Here is a 23,697-nt window from a genome sequence, read left to right on the forward strand (position 1 = left end):
TCTAGCCTTTGGCCTAACTGATCTCGACCTCAACTTTCGCCTCTAGTAAACTATATTTTACCATTACATACGCTTGCAGCGACTCCGGTTTTATTAATGTCATCAATGCTTTTTTTTTCACCGGTACTCTTTTTGTCTCTTGCTTATCTCGGCTGCTGACCAGTTAATCCTCGAATCTTCTTTGAATACCACCGCTTCTGGAAGGTGGACATTCCCTGCGGGTATCGCTGGGTGAACATCTTGGCATTCCATTACAATGTGCCGAGCCATTTCCGGGTGTTATTTGCAGCACACACGTACCTCATACTGCAGCGAATATTTGCTGCGGTATATTTTCGTACTCGGGCAGCCAGCTCGGCCCTCATATAGCAAGGCACTGCCCTTTGCGTTATCATACAGACTTTCTCTCCTGATTTGTTTCTTGCAATTTTTGTAGATCTCCATGATCTTTTTGTTTCCCCCCTTTGCATCTAATTTACCGTCTCTGTTTCTCTCGCTTTCCCTTTTGTGACTTTTGGTTGTCTACACTTTCAATTACCCTGTGCTTGTGTCGTAATCATCGGTGAATTTCCGCTACGCGAATTTCCGCTACAAATTTCTGCTACGCGAATAAGCGCCTCATTATCTCGTCGTCAGCAATGGTCTCATTTTGCATCTTTTTCTTTATATGTGGCAAGGGGTACACGGTGTCACTGTACTCTGGGCTAAGAACTCACTGGGCACATTTGCATTTGTATCAGCGAGGCTACAGACGTTAGTAAACTGGGAACACTTGGTGAAAATTTCTTTACTAGTTGGTGCGTTCTGCTGACAAGCACAAGAATAATTAATTCTGGGCTATTGCGTGCCAAAACCACGATATGATATTAGGCATGCCGTGGTGGTGGACTCCACGGGTTTGACCACCTGTGGTTCTTTAACGTGCACCAAATGCACGGTACACGGGTGTTATTGCATTTCGCGCCAATCGAAATGCGGCCACTGCCGGGATTTGATCCCGCGACAACATGCATGATTAGCAGCGCAAAGCCAAAGCCACTAATCAACCACGGTGGGTGTATGGCACAAGATTACTTACACATGCGCAAAACGTGTTTAGGAACAGCGCTTGATTGGCAGGACTACTCATCTTTCAAGAACGAAAGGAAATCGCACGCCACGAAAGTGCATATTTTAGCTTGCAACTTATCTCACGCGGCCCAAAACAACAAATCGCTGCCAGTGAGTGTTCAACTAAAGTTTACGGCTCACCCCGATGAAAACGTGACTTTCCACGCATGCGCAGAAGGGTCGCTTTTTGCTCTACTCTTGGTTAGGCTTCAAGCGGAGCCAGATGTTGGTCTGAGGCCCTTCACGGCGCTTCGTCGGCTTCGTACTCGAAGCTTAGGAGCAGATAGCGCGAAGCATGCGCTGTGCTGAAGAGCTCGGGAAAGCTAAGCGCCTCCGCCAGCGGTCTACCTCAGCCGATGAGCCGCCGAAGAAGAGTGTGAAAGGAGGAAGCGACGAGCGTCTCCCGTTTGCCGGTGAGGACAGCCTGGTCGCAGTCAAGTTGAACTCTTGGTTTGGGCCTACGCTAGCCCGCGTGAAGGTGAGTGCTGTGGCGACGGACGTTCGGAGTGTCTTTTACGGTTGAAGTGGCAAGAGGAAGGTTTCATTGTTCTTTTGCCTGTCGTATGCTAGCGCTACGAACCCACGGCAGTACAAAGAGTTCTATTTATTGTGTCCCTCTCTATTGTGCTCATGCGTTCAAGACACAGGGTTCACAGAAAGATTGACAATTTAGGTAATTAAAAGTGGTTCAGAACAGAAGCGTCCACTTAGTTGCAATGTTACAACGAGGGGATTTTGTACCCGTCGTGGTGGCGTTGCGGCTGAGGCGTTGTGCCCGAGGGCACGGGATCAAATCCCGGCAGCGGCGGCCGAATTTTGGTGTGGGCGAAATGCGAAAGAGCTCCTGAAACGTGCGTTGAGTGCAAGGTAAAGAACCTCATGTGGTAATATTTAAATCCAAAGTCACCTATTATGGCGTGCCTCATAATCATATTGTGATTTATTAACGTAAAACCCAAGAATTAACTTATATTTGTCAGTGGAATCATGAGGGCTTCAGGATGAGATTTTACTTGTTCGCACCCTATAATGTTCATAGTTATATTTTTATTGTAGTTCTGTTGCGTTTCATGGTATGTTGATTACTAGCCTTCTTATTCCTGATTGTGTGCGTTTACTTTCTTGGAAAGTGGTTATTTAAGCCAGGTTCGGATACGTTCGTATCTAGGCCAGTTGCGTGAGGCGAAACCGAACGTTGGCTTTTCGAACGCGTACAAGATAGCGGCCCTGGTTCAGATACGGTTGATTTTATTCCATCCTTATAAACTATTAACGAGCGACTGAAGCCGGTGATATTGGTGAAGCAGCACTTTGACCACTGATAAAGCGCGTGAATGAATAGCACTGAAATAAATTCGTTACATTATTCCGGCCCATATGTTGGCTAGTGAAGGGACGAAGCTTTCGGTTACTAATTGCAATGAACTCATCTGCACGTATAGTTAAGCCATGCGGAGGATGTACCGTAGAAGCATTCTTAGAATGACGCGTTGGTATCAATTCAAGGCCACAGCGGTCGAACAGCTCCAGCACCTAATGTATCTTGATTGCACATCGCACGGGCGAACGGGTGCTGCGTCGCAAGTGAAATGGCTCACTGGTAGCGCTTCCCACTTTTTACGACTAATACGACGAAAAAAGTGGATGATAACGCGAAAAAATGCTCAAGTCGTCCGTTGTGGCTTTCTGGTGGCGTTTTAGGGCTCTGAGCATGGTGAACTTGATTCAGTTTTTGTGATGGTCAATGGCGTAAAACAAACTTGCACCATACGGACAGGCCCCAACCGGCAGCTTTTCTTGTAATGAGACGTTCGACTTATGTATAGCCAACAGTTACGTGGTTAGCAATATTTTATAAGTGCAGGGCCATTATTTTGAAATGTTACGCTTTATTTTTATTATTTTCATAACCAGATCGTGGTTTTGACACGTAAAGCGCCTTAGTTTAATTTTTAATTCTTTTCATAACAAGGGTCCTACCGAGTGGTCCATTCCTACGATTACGGCAACGCGGTGGCGTTCAAGCCAATGAAAGAATGCAAGAAGGTCGAAAAGAAAATATAATGAAACCGTTTCTTTCCAGCACGTATACCCCGCAATTGATAAGAATCGTCTGAAAACACCGCCACTGAGCTCTTATTCACAAATATTTATCGTAAGATCTGCTCGCTCTTGCTTACCAATGTGTCCTACATCCCGATTGCCTCGTATCTGCCTTTGCGCACAGCATAAGAACTTTGTGTGAATACTGGCACAGTTCGTTATCGAGAATGAACACAGACGTCATGCCGGCACGTGCAATCCTTATCATTTCGTCCTTTACGTAACAGTCTTATAATACTCCTTTCTCTTTCCTCTTTTATTATGCCGAAAAATGTGGTCTGAGGAAGCTTCAGACAACATCAGCGCTGTTATAACAACCCGCCGTGGTTGCTCAGTGGCTATGGTGTTGGGCTGCTGAGCACGAGGTCGCAGGATCGAATCCCGGCCACGGCGGCCGCATTTCGATGGGGGCGAAATGCGAAAACACCAGTGTACTTAGATTTAGGTGTACGTTAAAGAACCCCAGGTGGTCCAAATTTCCGGAGTCCCCTACTACGGCGTGCCTCATAATCAAAAGTTGTTTTGGCAGGTAAAACCCCATAATTTAATTTTTTCAGCAATGTATAACAATTGGGCTGTCATAAACCGTTTCATATTGTTGAATCTGTGCTGCTAAAGCTCAGTTGCTACTTGGCATCTGACTTCTAATTTCTTTTGCCATCTCGTCTGTATTGCGCTATACAATGTCCTGAAATATTTAAACAAGCAGCTCTAACAAACATTTCGGTTCCAACGTGTTCCGAGCGGTGGCATGCGCCATAGATTTTCGCTTCGCCTGAACCACCGAGGTGTAACGCCCGTGAATTTGCCAATGCATAGAAAACGGCCAGCTGACAACGGGAACAACCTGGATGTGCAGGTTGCTCACGCAAAGACAAAACTTTAAAGGGACAATAAATGGTAGCACCAAATTAGTTTGGACGTGTGGGTCATTCTTCGATAAACCTTTTTTTTGCGATAGAAATTATATGGACACTCCAAAGCAGATTTCTGCCGTCGGCGCCGCCGTCGCCGTGAGGTTCCGTATGACGTCAACGGCGATGAAATAGTCGCTGCTTTCTGGACGCTGTATGTGCGAATGAAAGAGCGTGAGGGACGCGCGCTTTCACGGTGAGCGAACGCACGTCGGAGAGCAAACGCGCGTTCTGCACCGTGCTCCCTGAAGGGTTACAGAATTAAGCGTCTATTTCCTGCTTTTCATACATAGAGAGCAAACGCGACTTTCTCCGTCGCGCGAAAGGCTGTAGGGGGACGGGAGCGAGTGAGGGGAGGCGACGTTTAGCTGCGGCACCAAATATTTATATAAAAACCCCACGCGCGTTCGGTGCGAACGCGGGCAAAACGCCGACGGCGTCGACAAGTCCTGCGCGTGGCTGGTGCTGCTGCATGTCCAAGTTTATACAGCTGATAAAAGTACTATTTACTCCGTATAGCTCTCTACTAATTTGCTATCGCAATTCATGCTTCGCCTTGCGGGTAAAACTATGACAGTCTTTTTTTATATAGCGGCGGTGAGGCTTGGCCTTCCCGCCCAACGTGGGAGCGGCCCGCAGTCTTGCCGCTATAAAAACGGCGTGAAGATTCTTCTGGACCTAAATAAATTTTACTACCTACCTACCTATAGCGGAGAAGTGCTGATAACTGAAGGCGAGAATGGACGCCATACCTTTTCTTTTTGAATTTCGCACCGATGCCGCGGTGTAACGTCACTGATCCGAGGTTGTTTTAGAGACTTCAGTCGGCGATTCGAGAGCGTATAAGCAATTGTGTAGGGTACTTAGCTCAGATGTCAAGGACCACGTCACCACGAAAAGAGGCCCGGCAAACGTTGCGGTTTCGAAGCAGCACGTCTCTTGAGAATGCAATCCGGACGGGTATCCAAACGTGGAAAAACCAGTGTGCGCGGCTTAGTTGCATGCTTAGTTGATTCGTGAGGGCCGATGAAGTTCATTGTCCATTAACTGCTGGACTATGATGGTGACTACAGCATTTTACAGTCCTGAGGGGTCACACGGCGACAATCGCCGAGCCGCACAACGTATGGGTGCTTCGCAACTGCGGTTCGGACAAGATGGCGGGCGTGGCCAGTGTTGCCAGATCACACTGCATTTTCACTATCTCCTATTGAAATAACGAACCCTGTCTTAGGAGGAGCTGATACAGAACGGTGGTAGTGGCCTTGGAAATCAAGGATCTGCCAATCACAGTGTGGCCGCACCCAAATCAAGTGCCGCGACGGCCCTTTATCGTCGCGAAAGAAGTGCCCAGCCGAGCTCAAGCATCAGCCGCCCTGATAACGAAGGGCATCATGCAAGCACTAATGGTAAGTGATATGATTTACAATGTGAGAACCTTAGTTGGCTGCCTTCACTTTCATCTTTGAGTGACTGATTGCCCATGGAGCGGTATAGAAAGGCGTCGGCATTACGAAAGGTAACTTTAGCGATTGCGCTCCTGGGTTGGCAAAACCACTACGTCATTAAAGGAAGTGTGACTTTTTCAAAAGAATCAACAATAATAAAATACCCCCCCCCCCAAAAAAAAAAAAGTAAAACAAAAATTGCCCGCCCATCCACGCTGAGAAGGTGGTTGGAAAGCGAAGCTTTTTACGCCACCCTCAGGGTGACTGCGGCGCACTTGATATTTCACACACTACAACGTAACTTTAACCACGGCCTTTATTATTATTTACTTCACAACAATGTTCACTACTGCTTTATGATCAGTGTGATATACACTACTAGACTACCCCATAGTGGGGTAGTCTAGAAAATGAACCGAAGCAGTTACTAGGCTGGAAGGGTTTCGAATGACGTCAACCCTCTTTCAAGCAGCTGCATAAGCTTTGCAACAGCTGCAATCTAATCTTACGGACCGCGCCGAGCCTGTTTCCGTTGTTTGCACGCAGCCCTTATCATCCATCATGTTGGCTCATCACTTTGAAGCTTGTTTTTGTGTTTTTTCTTGCGAAAACGAGTGCTTAGTTGTACGCTGAATGCCTGAATTCAAGTAAGCTATACTGTTATACCTGCAATTGTTAGCGGTTCGTCGGGATCGTTTTTTGATTACAACGATGGACACGACAGAACCCTTGGCTGGTAGAGGTACAAAGCTTCGCTTTAATAAACATGCTCATGGTTAAAAGCATCATTGCCCCCCGCCCCCCCCCCCCGCCAAAAAATAAATTTGTGTTTTCTAACTGCATTGCATTAAATCTTGTGTGTTTATTTCCGCATCTGGTGCGTGAGCTTTACTAAGGCGACCGAGGTTTAGGTTCTCCTGGATCACCGTGACTATGTCCATATCACGTAAACTAATGTTGTAAGATGGTTGTGGCACTAAGGTCAGCTTACCTACACGTGCCGTGTTTATGCATAATTTTTATAGCAGTGTTTGGCCTCTAAGCCCTTAAGAAAACGCTTCTGTTAGGCCGTCTGATGATCAAGTCAACTGAGGGTGTGGCGGTTGAGCCGGAACGTTTAGAACGGCAGTTGTTGGAGGCTTAATGGCAGTCTGAGAAAGGCGCCGATTAATATAGTAAACCCTCGTTCTAACAAGGTTGCTGGGATAGGAAACGGACTTCGCAGTGAGGGGTACTTCGTTAAAAGCACGGGTGCTCTAAATGAGCCAAAGTAAAGCTGGTTGTACACTCCAGCACTGCAGGAGCTCGTTGAACACTAATTGAAACAATGCCGCACTTGATATTGGCGACATCCCAATGGAGTATTTCTACTGCTTCCTCGTCTCTTTGTTCTCACCACGCCAAACAGTTAGGTGCAGGAAGCTGCCTCCAGGTGGCAGAAGAACCTTCTTAGCGTTCTTTGCCTTTCCGGGTTGTTACAAAACAACGCAATTGAAGGTCATCGTGCATGCTGTACCGAGCAATCTGGTACGAATTTCCTTCTACTTCGCACTTCGTAGTAACCGTTGTCCGGCGCCATCACGCTTAGAGTAATCTGGTTTAAAATGCGTACAATTGCAGTCTAGGACTGCAAAAGAGTTCGAAAGGAAAAGCGATTGTGTTAGATTGAGGAGTTGCTGTATTTAATTTTGAAAGTGAGAGTGGCTAATGTGGACTGATTCGTACTTGTAATTGATGTGCTGGAGTAAAATTCATAATTAATTTTTTTTCAGCTGACACACGAAGGTTGTTCGACGAGCACCCACAGCCACGCAAGGTCGCCATGTCACCCGTGGCTGATGGCCCCGCAATGCGACCCACTGTATTGAGGTTTGGAAGTCGTGCCCCCAAAAGTGGAGGTCAATGTTCGCGCCATTTTAACGGCCACGACAACGGTGGTAGGGTGGTTATAACTCCCCCTTCCGAAGCCGCATCAAAGGCGGAGTTTCCGGTGCAAGAAGTCACGAGATCCACTTCCGTTGAACAAGATATTCCTAAGTTCAAAAGGTAAACGCTTTGCTCAAGGAATCCTCTCTATCCGCAAGTACGACAGGTACCCTTTCAGAAAGTTAATTCAACAGCGAATGTAGCTGCTTAATTATGCCCCTTACCTCGACAAAAGTTATGCGTTTCTTTTACATCGCTGTCGGAGGGCTAAATCAATTGGCCTGCCTTCGGGACGTTGAATACATGCCTATTACGCGCCGAGTACGAAGAAGCCGTGAATGGCTTGTTCGTACTTTTTAAATATTTCTGTTTGTGCAGGGAAAGTTCCCGAATGCCATAAGATCGGTTACTCGCTTACATGAGAGCACAGTGTAATCCTTCTTTGTGAGGTGCACAATATAGCTTGCCCCCGAGCTCGATGACGTAGCGGGGATCATGACGTCACTTAAACACAATGTGGTGTCATCATGATTATTTTGTACATGCGCCGTTTATGGCTCACCAATCTTCCAGTCGTGGTCATGCTGGTCTGTCCGACGCACATGTAAGTGGCACGTCAAAAGAACCCCTGCTGGTCAAAGTAAAAGTCTCCCACTGCGGCCTGCCTCATAATCAGATCGTGGCGTTGGCACATCAAACCCCAGAATTAATTTTTTTATCTACTTGAAAGGAGGTATTAATTACTCCAGCGGTGTGCATTCATTCTACGCAACTAACGGCGATGCACGCATTTGCTTTTAGCGTCATCCTACACGTGCAACGTGCAATCTCATGCAATGTTTGTGGTTTATGCACGACAAAGGCCACTTTAATTTCGCGCTAATTTCGTATTTATCCGCTGCCCTGCTCACAAGATATGCCGAATGCAAGCACCGTAAATCATGAAAATGCAAATTGTGAAGCGTCTTCGCTGTGGTTTACGAGGATGAAAGAATACATAGCATCTAACACATAACAAGTGATCGCTCGTAGTCACCTAAGTATCTCTATATAACTCATACACAGTTAAAACGTCTGATATAACAGTAACACCATTGTTTAGCGAGGCTTTTTACACCTTTGTCACTAGGAGATTTTTGCCCCTGTTATATATGTCCGACTCTTGTATTTGTATTATAAACCATTGAATGTATCCATAGATTTGCCACTCTTTGGCCAAAAATGCCCTTGCGCCAGGTGAATAGGGATTTATGAGGCCGAATCCAATACGAATCAAATAAGACCAGGAGCGAATCAAATCTCGAATAGTTTTCGAATAATGAACAGCTGTTATCACAATTAATATAAGACGACGTTCACATTCCAGTATTCTTAAAGTTGGCAAGCGTGTGCCATTACATAGTACGTTATGAAGCGTTGTCTATTAAAAGCATTAGAAGCATTGAATTAATTGGAGCATTAGAAGCAAATAAGTAGTTTCGTCGCATGCACGGGACTCTTCAGAGAGTGCGAATGATCGATGTACAGCCTATAAAGTATGGCTACCTAAATGACGTAGCCTGCTTCACTACGCAAGCTGTCATGTTTTTTTTTTGTATATACTACGCCCCTGCAAGGGCTAAATTTTACCGTACTTTTGCTCCAATTTTATCTGTATTTGGGCGCAGTAGGCGTTCTAAATTTCCGAAAAGTTCTCGAAAAATATTCGCATTTACGAATAGCGAGTATTCGATTCGAAGATCGAATCGAATAGGACACTATCTAGTCGTTATTCGAAAGTTTCGAACTTTCGCACACACCTCGACGACATGTCTATGCACAGAGAAGTATGGCCTTGGACCTCTAGTGCCACATGCCCACTTTGGAGGATAGGCCGACGATGATCACACACCCAGTGGTGCATAGTGTACGGTTAAGTGAAAGAAAGTCTACGATATCAAAGAATCCTTTGAACATAACGCGTTATTCGATCAAGATTTCGATGAGCTTTAGAGAGATCTATGAACCGACATGATATGTTCAGGTTTTGTGTAGGAATTTAATTATTTAATACGCAGAACACAGGCGCGCTTAGCGACACTGCCTTGTCGGTGAGCATTCAGAGGCTACGTAAGCCTGTTTGCTGGTATTTGCATTCGGCGCACGTATAGCCTATACATATATATTCAGCCGAGATATCGGCCAACCTAGCGCCAGCATCCATGCCAAACCCAGGAGGGTAGGCAAAAAAAGCGTAATAAGCTTTAGTAAAATTTTCAATACAGTAGGTCAAGCTGTGATTGTCTTTTTTACAGTTCTGGCGAACAAAGCGTGCTGGACCGTGTGCTGAACGAGCGCCTTCAGCACTTTCATGCCCGCTGGCGGGCTGCACAGCAGATTCTGGACGAGATTGGTGCTCGGTTTGCCCCTCCCAGGCGCCAGACAGCTATGCCCGCCATCGTCGCTTACAGGTATACTAGAAGGCAGTTTTAAGGACCGATTGAATTTGGGCAGCGAGAAATTATGTCAGTGACAACCTACGATGTGCAACTCTAAATTCCACAAGAAAAAAAAATAATACTAGTTTGTAAAATACCGGACACACAAATGCGTGCTATCCTGCTGCAAATTCAATGAATGGAGACACCGGTTGTTCTATGCAAATTGTGGTCAGATGATTTTGCTTCGTGCATAAACTGCATAAGAAGCACCAGTGGCAAGAACAAAGCAATGTAACCAACTGACCGTGGCTTGCATGCAGGAAGATGTCTGCTCTCCATAAAATTTGAATTGGGAGTGCGCATTTGTGGTTCCAGTCGAAGATGTATATCTTATTACAACCAAGGAATTGCGTACGAGCTCTGTCCACTCAAAACAGCATTGCACCTGACCTTTGTGCATTTGCGCAGTGAAACATAGTTACAGAGAAACGCTGATATTGAATGTAGTTCTCCTGATATGCCACGGAAATGATTCATTGCAATTTCCTGGCGCAAGTATAAAATTCTGTTGGTTTAAGAGCGGTGTGTCTGCCACTTCATTCCTAGGTTGTCACCGACTATGGAATTGCAAGTTAGAACTTACACGTACACTTACTGCATTTCGGGTAATAGCAGAACACAGGAGATATGTACGACAAAAGCATGATGACGATTTATTGGCATCTCCTTTAAAACGGGGCGGTGACAAATAGTCGCCTAGCCTGCTTGATTTAATCAGCTATGCTTTACATCCTTTTCATTCTAACGCTTTTGTATGCATCCGCTTTATCTTTTTTTCTCTTCTTCAAAACTTCTCTACCTTGCACAGCTACCTATGCCTGTAACGGATCCGGTCGTATCAATCTCTTCCCAGATTTTTTTTCAATACTCAAAACGCTCCTTGCTTATCTCGACTGCTGATTGGTTGATGCTTCCAGAAATTTCAAATCCAAGCGCCTCTGGAAAGTGTAACGTTACCATGGGTCTCACTGTGTCAGCACCTTTACATTACATTGGGATTTGCCTAGTGGTCTCCGGAATTTTTCCGCAGCAGATACATAAGTATAATCTTGTTGCGAATGTTTTTTCCGGTATGCTTTTTTTTCCTCGAATAGGCCGACACTTTCTTTTGTGTTGACGCAAAGATTTTCTCGAACTGGAGCACTTCGCGCCACATGGCGGAGGTCATGGCAGTTAAGTTAGATGGCACTTGGCGGCGCCGCAGAAGGCGACATCGACAGATGCACTACTTTTGATTATATACTTAGTCGCTGACTACTGACGAGGTTTTTCGGCATATCGCTTGATACGATTTTCATGTTCATACGACATTCAAGTCATCTAGCCGACCTTGTTTTTTTTTCTGGAAGAGGTTAAATGATTGCGAGATCCCAGATACGCCAGCACTGTGTAAAGTTAGCTAAAAAGTTAAAAAGACTTTGTCCGCAAACTAAAAAGAAAGCACTGCGCTGCATAGAAGACATACCGTTGTTAGCGTGGTTATATGGTAACGTATAAACTGTGCTAACTTTTCATTTGGATGCGCATAATGATATGCTGTTTCGAAACTGGGTTTTAAATATGCGGCAAGAATGCATTGAGTATTTCATATGATAGATAAAATGTACTACTTTACTAGGATATACCACGTACATTTATTACGTTTACCCTTGGAGTAAAGCAAATAACAATTTGCTAAATTGTCGCGGTGGCGATAAAAGTTCGTGCCTTCCCGTCTCCCCCACCCCTAAGTTGACCAGTAAAACCGCCATTCTGTCATTGTCGAAAGGGTTATCACTCTTCCCTTTATATGTTTGTGCGGTCTCGGCCGACTCAAAACAGCTTTGCAGACATGCACGCACTTAATTACCATCCGATGTGCGAGGTTCGAATGCATGCGGCCTTAACACAGGCACGATCGAGCATGTTCACTCCTCATTCGGCGAAATGTCCCAAATTCTGAATGCTTTTCGTATAAAATTAGACTGATAATATGGCCACGTGTAATGTACTGGAAAACATAGCCCATGTAATCTGCACTTGCAGCTGATTCCAGTTGGAATAAACAGCCCGAATGTACGCGATACTGTCATGCCTTCAGCTGAGACGTGTACTTGGCCTATGGTCTAACGCTGCGTGTGCATCTCGCGCAACTAAGGCGCCTTTGACCTTTCTTAAAAATACTTCTCCCCATAAGGTACTGCAGTTTTCCGAGTGTTGCGTTTTGTGGGGGTTGTGCATCTGTGACGTGCACTGTATTTTGCTTTTCATCGTATTCATCCGGAGTAAGATGCTAGACATACTGTAAGGCAAACCACTAAAAAAATTGATTAAAGCACTCTCTCTCTCTCTCTCTCCTCTACATTGTATTGTTTGTTGAAAAATGAGGAGGGCTTTCTGTGTTTCTCGCATACTTGCAGGCAATGGCCGTGGCATAACAGCCAACGGCATAAGAGAGCTGCTTCAGAATCTTTGGAGCAGCCAGCCCCTCGCCAACCGCGGGAACCAGACTCCGGGTCTCAGAGCCCAGTGGAAGAGCACACGGTTCCTCCCACGTCGTTTGACGCGGAGTTTAAGCGCCCCTACCCGGTGTCCAAGGAGTCTACTGTGCGTTTGCAGCACCGCACTGCGGCGGCAGACGAGCGTGCTGTGATCGCTACGAAGGCGGCGGCTTCTTCAGAAGAGAGAGAAAGTGATGGCAGTGAATCGCCTCCGGTGAGCTCGCGACTGTTTTAAAAGAGACGACAAAGAGGAATACAGTCAAATATTGATTTAGCGAAAGACCATTTAACAAAATGATCGATTTAAAAGAGTACCAACATGGCACTTTTAACAGCGAAGCTGTTCTAGCTAATCGTAAAAAAGTGGCGCCTGCTGTCCCAAAACCTCGCAGAGCTATGACGTCACTGCGTTGCCTAGCAACCACCTCGCGGAGCGGCGTGTGCCTCGCCTCCTCTCCGTGCCGTGCACATGTTGTCTTGACATGGGACGTTAAGGAGAGGGAAGGAGAGCATGCGCGCGGCGCGCGTAATGCTTGGGAGAGGGAAAGAGAAAATGAGAGCGACATAGAGCGAGAAAGAATTGGTAGCACCACCAACGAGGCAACGCGCAGAGCTGCTGCCGACGCCGCCCGCGTTGCCTAGCCGCGCATGCGCCGAAGCAGTAGCGATGACGTCACCTCGCGCTCGCTTCGCCCGGCACAGACACGGCTCCTGCCTGCGTTTGTGGCATGCCAGGAACACTGTCGCTCGTAGGCGCCGAATCGTCCAGCGCTACTCACGCGAAATGTCGCGAAAGGGAAGGTACCTCCGAAAATGATCGCTCGAGAATACCTTCCCTACATGCGTAGTTAAGTTAAACCAAGTTAAGACCTAGCAGTAGCAGCCAGTAAGACTTGAGGATTGACACTTTCGCTGTGGCTAAGCTTTGCACGACCGAGTGCAAACTTGCCGGTTTTTTTAGTTTTCCCATTTGTCTTGCGTTAAATGAACACCCTAGGCCTCTAAACCTTAGAAAAAAAATACTTGCAGGGCTCACTCAAATATAATTTATTATAAGAGCTTTTAAGTCAGTTTTGGTTTCATTTTCTTGAACGTTATTTAATTAAACACCTTCCAGGCCCGATGCCTTTACAGAAAGGACAAAAAGGAGTGGTGAGTACATAGTAACAAAGAAATACATGCGCAGCCACACAGTTTACTGTAGTTGGTTGTTCACGGCTCACTTGAAGCTGTCATTGTCTGGAATAGTGGCGATGGAAGCAGGCAGGTGATTCAAATCCAGACTTCTCTTTTGAATAAAGTAATCTTGGTGCAATGTTTGGTGGACAATATGGCACACCAACTTTCAGGCTGTGATCAAAACGGGAGGACGTGTAGGATGGACGTGTTGAAAGTTGTTCACTTAAGGTGGGATTGAAATGATAGATCTTATGCAAAAAGATACAATCAAAAACATTTGCGACGAGATTCAGTGTTCAGGTAAAATAAAATGTTTAATACACGCAACATTGTCATAACGACAATAAGTAGACAGCATATAACGAGAATTATAATTTTGAACTTTCAATCACTAGAATTAGAGTACTTCGAGAAATGTCCCAGATAGCCGAAGCATACTCTAGTTTAGCGCACACGTGTCTTGCAGAAGGTTAGTTAGCACTCCGAAGAGGATTAAAGTTACGGAACAGCAATGGAAGTGCCACGACTGACATTGTTAATTCTGCAGTCTCTGTGTACGTTCCGTACAGTTATTAGGTGTTCCGTTTAACGTTATAAAGTCCGGGATTCCGCGGCGGCCGCATTTCGATGGAGGCGAAATGCAAAAACGCCCGTGTGCTTGCGTTGTAGTGCACGTTAAAGAACCCCACGTGGTCAAAATTATTCCGGAGCCCTCTACTACGGCGTGCCTCATAATCGGAACTGGTTTTGGCACTTAAAACCCCAGAAAGAAGTCATAAAGCCCGATATACTTGTATGAGTCAAGAGTCTAGTCTAGTAGTATTGAGGAAATGAGCAAGTGCGTTGCTATTGACGTTGAGACGAGGAGATACACGCATAGATTTGCATTTAATATTAAGATTCATGCGTCAGTTACTACACAAAAAATACATTTTGTCAATGTCACCTTGTAATTTACGCGAGTCACCAGAGCTACTAGCATTTGGTCATAGATGACAAAATTCTCTGCAAGTAGTTTACACAGTAAAAGTCAACGCTGTATGGCAAATGACGGAGTTTTGGCGTCATGACGCAGATGGTCACGTGCAAGCAGCACATCATTGCATTTTGACATTCGCCCCGGCTCCCTCGGTCATCTGGTACGCTGTTACATCGGGCCTCACACCGAGTAGCAACATAGGAGACGATAAATCGAGTACTAAGATGTGATTTCATGCTCCCACGTGACCACATTTTGCGTTATGACATCAACTCCCCGTCGTCAATTTTTACCTGTCAAATTAAGTTCTACCCAAAAGCATATCGGTTGCAACGCTGCGTGCTATAGCAGATGACCACGTCACGACTTTTTCAGTACACGCCTGCTCCGATTCTTCAGCATGTCCATAGGATGTAATTTGCCTCGACGCCACATTTCGTTCCATGATTGCTGCGGATCTATTGCCTGAACAAGCAGCGGCTCTATGCCGCCTTTTGGTTTCCCACCCCGACATCTTCAACCCCAACAATCGACAATCGTCACACTTTACTTGTTAGGCATCACATAAATACTGGTGATGCTAGTCCCATTAATTGCCGGTCATTTCGAGTGTCTGCACCAGAACGTAAGGTGATTAAAGATGAAGTGAACAAGATGCTTGCCAAATGCATTGTCAAACCCTAGTCGAGCCCTTGGGCATCGCCCGTTGTGCTTGTAAATAAGAAAGATGGCACGTGCCGTTTTTGCGTAAATTATTGTCATCTAAACAGAATTCCTAAAAAGGCAGTCCACCCCTTGCCTTGCATTGACGACGTCCTCGATTGTCTCCACGGTGCCAGTTTTCATTAACACACCTTGGTCTGGTTATTGGCAGATTTCTGTGGATGAGAAGGACCAAGAAAAATCGCGTTGGTTACCCTTGATGGTCTATTTATGTCATTCGTTTATGCAACGCTCCAGCAACGTTCGAACGTATGATGGGCTCTTTGCTTCAAAGGTTCAAATGGTCAGCATGCCTTTGCTGCCTAGACGACGATCGCGTATTTTCTCCTAAATTTGAGACACACTTGAGCAAATCTTCAATTCAGCAATTCAAATCAGCAATTGTTCGTCTTCAGCAAGGGTGGGCTTCAACTGAATTAATCGAAGTGTCACTTCAGTGACCGGCAGACTACGGTGCTGGGCCACCTCATCGACGCTTCTCGTATTCAACCAGACTAGGCGAAAATTCGTGCTGTCACGTCTTTTCCTGCACCTCAGTCTGTCAAAGACGTCTGAAGTTCTGTGGGACTATGCTCCTACTTTGGACGGTTCGTAAAAGATTTCGCAGTGATTGCCCGACAGCTTACTGATCTTCTGAAGAAGAATGTGCCTTTACGCGGGGTCTCGCTCGAGCTGCCTTTTTTGCCCGCCGCACCGCCATTCTCACCACGTCAGCTATACTGGCCCACTTTGACCCGTCCTCTCCTACAGAGGATTGTACCGATGCCAGTGGTCACGGGATCGGAGCTGTCTTAGCCCAACTCCAACGGTGACAAGATCGGCTCGCAACTATTTGATTATAGAGCGCAAATGCCTGCCTCTCGTCTCTGTATTTTTCAAATTTCACCCGTATTTGTATCGCACACACTTCTCTGTAATTACGGATCATCTCGCGCTCTGCTGGCTTTCGTCACTCAAGGATCCCACGGGCCGGCTTGGACGCTGGGCTCCATGACTGCAAGAATATTCCGATACAGTAGTTTACAAGTCGGGCCGCCTACATCAAGACGCAGACTGTTTATCACGACTTGAACGCGCAAAAAGTGACGCGCGTACCCGCAGCCAAGACATGTGGTTAGTACCATACAGGCGCACAAATTATCTCCTGCAGTCACTAAGACGCACCTACCCGACGCGGTGGCTCAGTCAGCTAAGGCGGTGCGCTGCTGAGCATGAGATCGCGGGATCGAATCCCGGCCGCGGCGGCCGCATTTCGATGGAGGCGAAATGCAAAAACGCCTGTGTGCTTGCGTTGTAGTGCACGTTAAAGAAAACCAGGTGGTCAAAATTAATCCGGAGCCCTCCACTATGGCGTGCTTCATAATCAGAACTGGTTTTGGCACGTAAAACACCTGAAAGAGCTAAGACACACCCTACCTGCACCGTTAAATAAATTAGGAAAAGAAAATCTTATCCTAAGTACCTTGACTCGAAAACAAATTAGAGCGTATTTTTGTAAAGCGCTCTGAATACACAATAAATAAAGAAAAAGTAATTTCTATTTTACAATCTGTACTGTATGTAATATGCGTTTGCACTCAGTCTTTCATAATCCAATGTATCATAATATGGTGCATCCTAGACATTTTGACTGTAGTGCTTATTTTTGAAATTTGATAGACATCTTTTGGGATCTATAATACAATATGCATCTTAGCTTTGTTGTTCACTCAGCATAATCAACTTTTAAATAAAAGCTATATAATTATCTGAAAAGGTGGATGTTGCTTTACATGTTCCATTTTTTTCTGCTACACTAGCTGTAATTGCATATCCTAAAAGATGAGTGTTTATATGCTGTACGTATGCCGGTAGGAGACTTACTGCGGCCGTGTGAGGGCCTTGAGGCACATTCAAACTGTATGTCGCAGCTTTTCGCCTGGAGGACCCCCAACAAAGTTTGTTAGAAATAAAGTCATTGTCATGTCATTATCCAGTTGATGAGCCGCCCGCTGCCCCTGACACCAATACCGAGACTGGCGTTTTCTGTTTCTCAACTGCTCCACGTATGATGCCTCTTTGCGTGCCGTGTTTGATCGCTTGGAATCTTCGCCTTGCGATTCGTCCCTTCGTTGTTTGTCTTCCGGGATGGTATATTATATCACCACAACCTTCGCCCCGACGGTCCTGCCTTACTCATAATTCTCAAACACCTCTGGTCAGCTGTTCTCTAGGAACTTCACGAGGTACCAACCGCCGGTCACCTCGGCTGATCTCGCACTTAAACCGGATTCGCCAACGCTTCTTTTGGCGAGGCCTTCCCCGTTTCGGCCGGAATTACATTGCGGCATCCGAGAAATGCCAGCGCCGAAAAAACACCATGGACGCTCCCTGCCGGGTGCCTTCAACCACTCGACACCCCGTCGGTACCGTTCTTTCGCGTTGGCTTGAACTTACTTGGCCCTTTCCTTCTATCAACATCTGGCAGCAAGTGGGCCGGTGTGGCAACAGATTACGCCACGCGCTACGCAATCACCAGAGCACTTCCAGAAAGTTGCGCCACAGATGTTGCCGATTTTCTTTTACACGAAGTGCATTTATGACATTCAGCTCCACGCCTACAGCTCACTGACCATGGCGGGAGATACCTTTCGAAATTCATCGCCGACATCGGGCAGTCCTGCTCAACCAGGCACAAGCTGACTACGTCTTACCATCCGCAAAATAATGGTCTCGCGGAGCGTCTGGATCAAACTCTGATAGATAGGCTTGCAAAGTATGTCTCGTGCACCATTACTGATTGCAACCTTGCTCTAGCCTGTGTCGCATTCCCATATATTTCTTCACGCCAGAGCAGTGACGGTTATTCCCCGTTCTTCCTGTTGTTCGGCCGAGAACCAGCATTACCACTGGACACATTCCTTCCATCCACCGCAGCAGAGGCCAGATAATATGCACTTGAAGCCATCACTATAGGCCAGCCCAAGCACGCGAAATCGCCCCTACTTGCCTCCCGACCTCCCAAAAGAACCAACGGCGTTTGTACGGAAAATACAGACTTGGTCTTTTCATCTGGATCACTGGTACTGCTGTGGTCCCCGATTCGTCACATTGGGATGTCAGAAAATCTCCTGTGTCGGTAAACAGGCCCATAACGAGCGCTACGTGCCGTGACTACAGTTCCATATGAAATCTTCCCGGCCAATGCCATCTGCCCCGCAGTCCACTGACGTTGTGCATACTGCACGCCTCAAAACTTATTACTCTTTTGTTAACACCAATATTTAGACACACCGGGACGGTGCTCCTGCCGCCGAGGATAATGCTACAAGCATATCGCGTGTTCCTTTAGGGCGATGCGCATGGGCGCCCCGACGCAGAAGACGTACTATTCCTTGGTCTCGAGCTGTTCGTTGAACTGGCCATCGCCGCAGATATCTTTATAAATATTACCAGATGTTTTAAATAGTCTTCTGTGTTTAATACCCCGCTCGCGTAACAAAACAAAATTAAGTGGCTGCTCATAATCTCAATTTACAACCACTGCAGGTCAGTGGTGGCATCAATTTCTAATTGAATTTTTGAGCAAATGAAAGCACAGGTTTCCATGGAATTTCTCTGCCAGTTACACTAGCAGCATGGGGCGAGGTGCGACTGGAATGGCATAGAAAAATAAATTCAATGGAAACCCATGGTATCGTTTTATATAAGCTGTGATCGGCTATATGTGAATGAATGCTTATGGTTATATAACCTAGTGCCTTATTTTACAATGCACGATAAAGTTACTAAATTTGTTTTATCCACGCTCAAAGTAAAATATACTACCCACTTAGACATTCGCATATCATTGTGCAAGTGCATTTTAATGGGGAAACGGAGTCGGTCTTCAATATGTGAGTTACTTTTCTGTTTATGTTAGCACGCGTTAGCACATTCTGGATGAGACACACGGGACTGCAACTGATACTACTCTTGCTACTATAACAGTGTAAAACTTCTTCAAAGCGCAGGAAGGCGAGGCTCCCTATTCGCATTACCTGGTCTCCTTGTCCACGTTTGTGCACCAACGGCAGCCGGTTCTCTTTCCGCAAGTCGAGAGCTTCCTGCACTCTGTCCTCGACGTGCATCGCACCATCTCCGAAGAACCTGTGGAAGTGCTGGACGCGTTGTGCACTCAAAGTGAGCGGGTGTGTTGCTGGCTCCTGGCTTACCAGGATACCATGAACAGAATGATGGCCCCTTATGAAGTCGAAGTCGTCGAGGTGCACCCGGGATCCTACACCATGCGCCACCTCGGCGACACCTTTCCCAAGCAGGCCACCGCCGAGTCGATCCGCGAGAAAGCACAAGGAATGTGCATAGGGGATAAACGTAAGTGCTGTGTTGTGCATTTTTAACTAATCCTTAAAAGCATTAAAGCTAATGGAAAAGCTTGGTACATTCAACGCACATGCTTGAATCCATGGGAAGCTAAGCTTTAACGCAATTTATGGTTTTTGTTTATTTTTGCTCTACGCAACGTGTAAGATTATGCAATGGATGTTGACTCACCGCGCGGGTCACGAATTGAATTTTATGATGCAATGTGCAATGTTTGCATAAGCAAACGTTGTATCTTACCTGAGCGGTGTGGTGCATAAATCGGGAGTGTGCAACCTGTCAGGTGTGTGCGCATGCATGTCACTAGCACTAACCCCCGTATTCTAGAAAGCTCTTCCATTCAACGTTCCACCTTGATGAGGATAATTTATTGGCATCCTCATTGAAACGGCGTTAGCTCAAGCAGGCTACGTAGTCACGCAGCCTGCTTGAGCTTTTCAGGTAGTCTGTACATGCGTATTCATATAGTATTCTGCCTACTGCTCTCTAATCTTCCCTTTCTTAACATCTCTAAATCTGCCTATGCCTGTAACAGATTTGGTCCCATCAATCTCTCTCCTCCTTTTTTTTACCAGTACTCTCAACATTGCTCGCTTAAGTCGACTGCTGACCCCTTAATGCTTCCCTCAGCTTTAAATCCCTGCGTTTCTGGTAGGTGGGCGTTACCTAAGGGTCTCGTTACGCGAATATCTTCAGCATTAAATTAGGATATGCTGAGTTGTCACCCGATTTTAATGGAATTCGCATTCTTTGGTACTTCAGGCACGTTGTGGGACTGTTTATCTATCTATGTCTCTAACCATATTCCCGCAAACTTGGGTCTCTGGGTAGCCCATGGTTATATGGCAAGCGAGTCGAGCAGCTGTGCTGAAAGCACATGGTCTAAACTAACCTTCGGACCAACTGGGGTCAATGGCTATGCAGCACGAGGGCGCGGAATCAAATCCCGACCCTGGCGGCTGCATTTCTATGGGGGCGAACTGCCGAAACGCCCTTCTTCCGTCTACTGAGCGCACGTTGAAGAACCCAAGTTAGCCAAAATGAATCGCGAGCCCCCTTTTAATGCCGTACCTTATAATGAAATTATGCGTTTGTCCTGTAAAGCTACACAACCGAAGGTCAATTCGCTCGCTGCTGCCGCCGCACTTACTCACTTCCAGCGTTTTGACAGTGAGCTTCCGCGGTCATCGAGTGTCGAGTGAGATGCGTTCATGTTTGTGCGCGCGTGGCACCATGCTTGTTAATTTAGTTAGTATGGCTATGCTTGTGAGTTTATACGGCCGATTAAACTACTATCCTTACTTCGTATAGCGGTCCACTAATTTCCTATTTCAATCGATGCTTCACTCTTCGGGCGAAACTGCAAAATTTTTTTCATGGCAGCGTCAATGCTTTTCATTCTTGTAGAAAGCCTTACGCGTGTGGCGACACCAAGTGCATGATCATAGAGATAATAGCGCGTCCGTGCGTTGTTGAAACATGCATAACTTCCTACATAAATTACTGGAGAGAAATCTGGCGTGGGCGTCTGCCGCATTGAAATTATGCGCATTGTAATTATGGACCAGCAGCTTACCCAAGGCGCGCAATCATTACATTATACCGGTACTAACATATCAGGCAGGAATCGGAGGGCAATGAAGAAGCTTGAGAATAAGTTAAGGACCATGCAACGGGGGGGGGGGGGGAGGCGACGGGAGGAAACGTCAAGATACAGGAAGACAGGGGTATGCATTGGGGAGCAAACGGTAGTATCCGATCTTGTACTTGACATTTAGGAAAGTTGCATGCATACAATAGTGTCGGATGGCACATAAGAGGTGTAATTGACGATCACTGGGAGAAGTTTTCGTACTGGCAGTGTACATAATAAGCTGATGAAGATTACAGGTTAATAAGGCTAGAGGGCTTTCCCTACCAAAACTGCTCCTTGCTCTCACTCGTCTGTATCGTGGCGCTGCTCTTGGCGTATATGGAAGCGTGTGCACAGCCTACTATGCGGGTCCTTGCAGAGTTTGTCCACGAGCGAGAGTGCCTCGTCACGTGGATGTTGCGAGTGCATTGCTGCATTCAGCGGCTGCACCTTGACCTGACTGCGGTGGCAGGGTCACCGGGTGAGTTCTGCCGACGGTTTAGGCTGCACGAAGGCTACAGGGTCGTCGAACTCGGAGTCAGTGGAACAGCGTCGCCCAGAAGGCCGCTTCCTTTTTCCCTTCCTTGGTCACGTGTCCCGCCTTACCGAGCTGTCGCTCTTCGGGCTGTACCTGCTCCTCCCCGAGGACAACTTCCGCCTCGCCGCTCTTGTTGCCTCCAACGTGCTCCTCCGGAAGCTCTCATTGAAGCGGTGCCACATAGCCGACAGGTAACGCCATCTATTTCTTCGTGTGGTGTTTGTTAATACGTGCAGGACCTTTGCGCACAGATATCGTCGCTTCGATGAAGTTACGACTGAGAAGCGACCACAGCTGGCACCAGGAACACGTACTAGATGCAAAAAATGCAGGTTAAAAGGTTTAACATTGAGTTATAAAAGTTCGATGAATTCCTGTTGTTAACGACGACCGAACATCTAAAAAATTCAGGTGTCGCAATCCTGCCGTTTTCTCACGGCAAATGCTTTCTGTCGCAATGACAACTGCTCTTGTCGAAACAAGAGTTCAGGTTTAAGACAGAAATGGCGTTTTTACGTCAGAATCGACTTTCATGGGAAAAACAGGGCTGTAAACCATATTATGCAATCTTCTGTCGCGATGTCGTCAAAACTATTGTAACAAGAGCTTTAGAGGCCGAAATAAGAGTCTCTTAAAAAGGGAATATATTTTCTGATTTCGGGAGAACTTAACCGTAGTCCGGCTTTATTCACGCAGGAAAACGAAGTTGACAGCTTCAACTTTCCTTGAAAATATACTTGCAAATACTGTCGCTTTCCTGCGTGGATACGGCATCACTTATTAATATTATCGTGTTAACAGTATGGGTATTAAAATATATCAACAGCATAAGAAATCGAGATATAGCCATTGATCATTTGTATTCGTACAGAAACCGATGCTAAGCTTAAGTCTATAACCTAATAAGCTATAAATAAGAACCTCAGGTTAGTGGGCTGAACTGTCTTGCAACTTCACGTTGTTAGGTACACGTACCCACATGCCCTCATTACTTTTGTCTCCGGCCTGTGCACGGCTACTTGTTTGTGCACTGATAGTCAAGTGTATGCAACTTTGGTAATTTAGACATAAAATATATATTGGAGTAGACGCAGTAGTCTTCGGTCATGAGAGAATATTCTATAAGTGGACCCGCCACGTCAATAAATGTAGACCAACGTCTCAACTTTTGCATTCATTCCACTTTCAGCAACTTGGCCGGACTGATCGATGCGGCCGTGGGTCTGCCACTCCTTGAATGTTTCTCCCTTTCTCTGTGCAACGCCGGACTCTGGTTCAAACGAAGCCAACAGCTGGCGCTGCTGCTGGCGAGCTCTGGCTCTGAGCGTCTAAGACAAGTTCAATTCGGAGTTGCCTGCGACCTGAAGCCAATCTTGGAGAACTTACGTGAAAATAAAAACGTCGTTGAAGTCCACATCAGTCATGAGCTTGTCGCTCCTTCCGAGCTCATGAAACTATGTGACCTAGCCGAAGCCAACACTTCTCTGAGGCGCCTTGTTCTCTCTGTGGACCTCGAGTCAGCCCTTCCCAGCCGCTACTACCAGTTCATACTGACCAAGTTCATAGAAAACGCGAAAATGGAGCATTTAATGCTGAGTAATTCTTTCTTCACGACGCGAGGTGTACAAGCCATAGCAGGAGGTCTCAAGAAAAATGGAATTCAGAAAAGAGCGTGCCTCCCTTTCGAAGAACCTCCTACAATGAATGATGAGCGTGAACCACGGTTCCTAAAGGCACTCTACCTCAGAAGTTCCAACCTAACTTGCGAGCACCTGAGTATTCTTGTGGAAGCACTGAATGCCAACGATACCCTCGAAGTGCT

At 46.3% G+C, this 23,697-nt stretch overlaps 1 protein-coding gene across 1 annotated transcript; it reads left to right on the forward strand.

Annotated features, from left to right (window-relative positions):
- The first annotated feature begins 1,352 nt into the window (after nt 1-1,352).
- LOC119465370 (uncharacterized) lies at nt 1,353-23,190 on the forward strand. The gene is made up of 8 exons (XM_037726157.2): nt 1,353-1,588; nt 5,362-5,536; nt 7,348-7,621; nt 9,796-9,951; nt 12,381-12,675; nt 19,335-19,695; nt 21,717-22,066; nt 23,065-23,190. Exons 1-8 carry the CDS (start codon nt 1,406-1,408, stop codon nt 23,110-23,112), a joined length of 1,842 nt encoding a protein of 613 aa, XP_037582085.1. The 5' UTR covers nt 1,353-1,405; the 3' UTR covers nt 23,113-23,190.
- Nucleotides 23,191-23,697: the final 507 nt, after the last annotated feature.

The sequence above is a fragment of the Dermacentor silvarum genome, chromosome 9 (genome assembly GCF_013339745.2).
Source record: "Dermacentor silvarum isolate Dsil-2018 chromosome 9, BIME_Dsil_1.4, whole genome shotgun sequence".
In the NCBI taxonomy this organism is placed as follows: Eukaryota; Metazoa; Arthropoda; class Arachnida; order Ixodida; family Ixodidae; genus Dermacentor; species Dermacentor silvarum.

Bases quoted from the DNA above. Each gene is read 5' to 3' on its own strand.
- LOC119465370 (XM_037726157.2), top strand. From the start codon at position 1,406: ATGCGCTGTGCTGAAGAGCTCGGGAAAGCTAAGCGCCTCCGCCAGCGG. The intron at 5,537-7,347 runs GTAAGTGATATG...ATTTTTTTTCAG, and splicing joins GCATCATGCAAGCACTAATG to CTGACACACGAAGGTTGTTC. The intron at 7,622-9,795 runs GTAAACGCTTTG...TCTTTTTTACAG, and splicing joins GATATTCCTAAGTTCAAAAG to TTCTGGCGAACAAAGCGTGC.